The sequence below is a fragment of the Arachis hypogaea genome, chromosome 12 (assembly GCF_003086295.3).
Source record: "Arachis hypogaea cultivar Tifrunner chromosome 12, arahy.Tifrunner.gnm2.J5K5, whole genome shotgun sequence".
Lineage (NCBI taxonomy): Eukaryota > Viridiplantae > Streptophyta > Magnoliopsida > Fabales > Fabaceae > Arachis > Arachis hypogaea.
The window spans coordinates 18399068-18404407 of record NC_092047.1 but is presented as its reverse complement, the minus strand read 5'-3'; the positions used below and the strand labels follow the sequence as shown (position 1 = coordinate 18404407).

Sequence of the window (5340 nt, the reverse complement as noted above, 5' to 3'; positions counted from 1 at the left end):
TATACGCATTTTAATCCCATTGAAGCAGTCCTGTTGTTATGGCAGGTTACTGATCAACAATTTGTCATTTTATTTTTTAAGATTTCCCACTTAATGTTTAATTAGTTATATATTATTATATCATTGAAGATATTTAGTTTTTATGATAAGCACGTAACTAAGTCAAAATTCACATAAGCAATAATATTATTATATATGTAATTGGAATGCTATAAATTAAAATACGTACTTAGATTGACAAATAGACAATATAATACAAACGAATAAAATTACATCTTAAAAGGAAAAGGAAAGTACATGGCACAAAATTGTTGAATATGACTAGGGTTTGGTGGGATGGTTAGAATACAAGAAAGAATGTCAACCATAAACAAGTAAAGAATGTTTTTTATCTTTAGTGTTTGTAATTTGTTTAATATTTTTAATGTAAAAATTTTATCTATAATATTTTTTATTTATGTCAAAACTATTTTTGTTTGTGTTTCCTAAACTCAATGGTAATGAAGTTTTGTAACTATTGATCAAATTCTTGCACAAACTAGTACTACTAATATAGGAGAAATGCTTATTTTGTTGATTAAATTGGTGCTCAATTTGTAAACTTGATAAATCTAAGAATTGAGAAGATAATAAAATTGGTCTAATTGAATACAAGGGTACTAGTTGTTTCTTCAATTTGTAAGTATTTGTCTAATTCTTGCTTAAACTATATATACTGTAATTTATTTAATTAGTATAGAACTTATTATAAAAAATCCACATTGTTTGCATTTGAAATTTCAACAATAAGTTTCTTTATTTTTTCAAAAAATATTATTATGAACTAAAATTTCCTTAAAGGAATATTTCTTTTATACAATTGGGTTCTCTCTCCTTTTTTTTATTATTGACAATTCAAAGAAAAACTTCAAAATAAAGGAGATGAAGAACAGAGAGAAGGGAATTCCAGAATGCAAAGCATTAACAATTTACCAAAGTAATGAAAGAATCAGAAAAGGTTAAAATAATAAATGAAAAAAAAAAAAAACATTTTAATTAAACTAATAACACATTACTATATACTATATAGCTACCAGCAAATAATGCTTTCAGAAGAAGTCAAACTCAGAAGCTGTTCAAGATACTCAGAACCCAAATCCTCCAACACCAAAACATCATCATCCCTTTTGGCCTTCTTATTGCTATTGTTGTTGGTGTTATTGTTGCTATTACTAATCATCACCTTTGACTTTGACTTTGACTTTGACTTTTTTCTCATAGTATGTTTTCTCTTGAGTGCTAAAACAGGAGAAGAGCCTTCTTCCTTATTATTGTTGTTGTTGGTATTTACCATAATGTCCTTGAGTGATTCCCTAACAACTTCTTCAGGGAAATTGAGAACTGCCATGGAACCTCTTGTGGTCAACGCAGCTTGGTCATAAGCCAAAGCTGCTGCTTCAGCTGTGTCAAATGTTCCAATCCAAACCCTAACACCATTCCTTGTTGAGTCTCTAATCTCAGCTGCAAATTTACCCCATGGCCTTCTCCGTACTCCTCTATAGGGCCTTTTCTCCTTGTTTTCCCTTGGAGGGTATAATGGTAATTTTGTTGTTGTAGTCTTCGTTGTTGTTGTTGATGGCGGCAGTGGCGGCGGCGGCGATGGCGATACCGGTGGTAATAATTGGCCTTGAGATGAGACTTCTTGTGATGATGATGATGTTGATTCATTGTTGCTTCCTTGAGATCCTTCATTGTTGGAAGAATCATCATAGGAAGATGAAGATTCCTTGATTTCGTTGAAGGGAAAAATAAGGTTGTTGTTGTTGTTGTTGTTAACATTATTGTTGTTATCTTCTTCATAATTTAAGAAACACAATAAGTCTTCTAAAGGGTAATTATAAGGATCTAATAAAGAAGAATAAGAAGAAGAAAAAGAGGGATTTGATGAAGAGTAGCAGTGAGTAGTAGTGTTTTGTTGTTGGAACAAAGAAGAAGGATCAAAATCCATTTTTCTTGATTATTGGAACCAAAAAACAAAAAGTTGAATATACACTAAATTGAGATGAGTTTGTGTTGTGTTTTCTTGTGTTTTTTCTTTTTGTGTCTGCGATGATTTTGTAACCACTATTGCTGCTAGAATAATTGTGTATGCTTTTATGATGTGATGAATTGAAAAAAAAGATCTATGGTTCTTGCCTTATATACCAGTTTGGGAAGAAAACAACAGAAGGACCCAAGACATTGGATTCATAAAACAATTGACGATTTTTTTTTTCCTTTTTTATTTAAAAAAAAAGAATTAATAAAGTAGGAAAATAAAGTAATGCTGGGAATTGGGATTATTGGGCAAGGAGGATGCATGTCTTTCCTTATTTTATGAAACCTTAGATTGTATCATTGTTGTATGTACTGTTAAACGGTCAACCTATCGAGCCTCAATATAAAATGTCAAAAAGTAACTAGGGTGGCAAATATATTTATTTTTTATTAGTGGCAACAAGGTTCGAATTAAATTCTGCTAGTCTCTTTATTAAAAATAAAAAACAAACTATTTGTTTCCCTTTTCTCTTCTCCTTCCCGGCTTCCTCTTTTATTTCATACTTTTCTTCTTTTAAAAAAAGAGAATGTTAGGGGACAATGACTTTGTTAAATAATATGAACAATCATCAATTAAATAAAAATATATTATACCTCTAAATTAACCTTCTAAATTTTAATATTAAAATAACCATCCATACACTAATAAAATGAACATCCAATATATCTATTGTTTACATTGTTTAATATTTTTATTGTTTATCCATACTTTTTCTTAAAAAAATTAGACGTATGATAAAGTATTGTTTTAATTTTTAAAACGTTATATTTAATTTCATAATGTTTTATATTGTCCTATTTTAATTTTATGGTCAAAAATATTTTTTTTTAAAATATTTTTTTCTATTATTATTATTTTTTATTATGTCATTGATAGCTCTCAAATAATTAAAAAAACTATTATGACCATTACAATTACAATTTTATCATTATTTTAAAAAAAATTCGTAATAGAAGAAAGAATATTTTTCAAAAAAAAAATTTAATTTTAACCAAAAGACAAAAAATAGGATAAAACAAAACGTTTCGAATAAAAATAAAACGTTTTAAATATTTGAGATGAAATTTAATCTAAAAATTAGAGATTAAAACAATACTTTACTATTAGGATATTAAAAAAATACACATATAAACTGAAAACTATTTTGGGTGTCAAATTTGGATTAATTGAAAGTACAAGTAACAATACTTTTTTATTATATAAGTAAAAAATAGGGTAAAAAACGTAAATAAGCCAAGGGAGCTGAGAAATTACGCAAATTCGCCAAACTGAAAATTGCTTCACGAATGAGCCAAAGCACATTACTATATAATTCGAACCAGTTACAAAAACACATAATTTGAACCAAGGTAGCTCGAATATTGATGGAACAAGTGATGCATGTAATTTGAACCTAGTTGGTTCGAACTAGGATTGAGAGTAATTCGAACTAGGTGAGTTCGAATTACACGTTGGGACGCTTCAGCAAGTAATTCGAACCTAGTTGGTTCGAATTAGTCAAAGTTTACCTCGAATACTAATTCGAATTATGCTGTTAAAAAATTAATAATTTATTAAAAAAATTTATTAAAAAAATTAATAATTTAAAAATTAAAAAAATATATATTTTATTTCATACATTAAAAAAAAGCTAACAAAATATTTAATTACGAGACTTTTTTAAAATATTAATGAGCTATCAATTCAAATTCCATACAATACTTTTTTGTCAATTTTTAATAGCTCATGAATATTTTTTAATAAATTTTTTTAATAATTTTTTTAAATTATACTACAAATAATATTTTATCCTATGCAAAATAATTTTTAAAAAATGGCTTAAAAAATGTTAGGAGCACTATAAAAATTTGTAATATTCTAATAACTTAGATAAATACATGAATGTACTCAAATTTTAAATAAAATATTCTACATAGTCAATAATAATTTAGAAATGAAAGAAAATATTTTATTCCATACAAAATAATTAAAAAATATATTTTATTCTATACAAAATAATTTTAAAAAATGGCTTAAAAGATGTTATGAGTACTATAAAAGTTTGTAATATTCTAGTGATTTAGGTAAATACATGATAAAAATATTTTTTTTTAATTTCTAAATTATTAGTGACTATGTAGAGTATTTCTTTAATGTCCTAAGTCATTAGGATATTACATATTTTTATAGTACTTCTAAAATTTTTTAAGCCATTTTTTAAATTATTTTGCATAGAATAAAATATTTTTTTGTGGTATAATTTAAATAAATTTATTAAAAAATATTCATTAGCTATCAAGAATTGGCAGAAGAGTATTGTATAGAATTCGAATTGCTCACCATATAATTTGAATCAGAGTGATTGGAACTTCCACATGCGTAATTCGAATCATGTAATATCTCACCATATAATTTAAATAATTTTATTAAAAAATTACCATGAATATTTTTTAATAAATTTATTTAAATTATACCACAAAAAAATATTTTATTCTATGCAAAATAATTTAAAAAATGGCTTAAAAAATGTTAGAAGTACAATAAAATTTGTAATGTCCTAATGACTTAGGACATTAAAGAAATACTCCACATAGTCACTAATAATTTAAAAATTAAAGAAAAAATATTTTTATCATATATTTACCTAAATCAATAGAATATTACAAACTTTTATAGTACTTATAACATCTTTTAAGCTATTTTTTAAAATTATTTTATATAGAATAAAATATATTTTTTAATTATTTTGGATGAAATAAAATATATATTTTTAATTTTTAAATTATTAATTTTCTAATAATTTTTTTTAATAAATTATTAATTTTTTAACAGCATAGTTCGAATTATTATTCGAGGCAAACTTTGACTAATTCGAACCAACTTGCTGAAGCGTCCAAACGTGTAATTCGAACTCACCTAGTTCGAATTACTCTCAATCCTAGTTCGAACCAACTAGATTCGAATTACATGCATCACTTGTTCCATCAATATTCGAGCTACCTTGGTTCGAATTATGTGTTTTTGTAGTTCGAACCAACCTAATTCGAAATTATATAGTAATGTGCTTTGACTCATTCGTGAAGCAATTTTTAGTTTGACGAATTTATGTAATTTCTCAATTCTCTTGGCTTATTTACGTTTTTTACCCTAAAAAATAGTTGGTATAAGTGATAAGTGATAAAAAAAATGTTCTCTTAATTTACAAAATTTGAAGCTTAATTATTCTCATTGTCAATATGAAAGTCCTCATTTTGATAAATAATAATATGCAAATATCTTAACAA

At 25.7% G+C, this 5340-nt stretch overlaps 1 protein-coding gene across 1 annotated transcript; it reads right to left on the bottom strand.

Moving 5' to 3' along the window:
- Nucleotides 1-943: 943 nt before the first annotated feature.
- On the bottom strand, nt 944-2378 carry LOC112727048 (uncharacterized). Its single transcript, XM_025776647.3, has one exon. The coding sequence runs from the start codon at nt 1985-1987 to the stop codon at nt 1070-1072; it is 918 nt and encodes a 305-aa protein (XP_025632432.1). The 5' UTR covers nt 1988-2378; the 3' UTR covers nt 944-1069.
- Nucleotides 2379-5340: the final 2962 nt, after the last annotated feature.

Bases quoted from the DNA above. Each gene is read 5' to 3' on its own strand.
- LOC112727048 (XM_025776647.3), bottom strand. From the start codon at position 1,987: ATGGATTTTGATCCTTCTTCTTTGTTCCAACAACAAAACACTACTACT.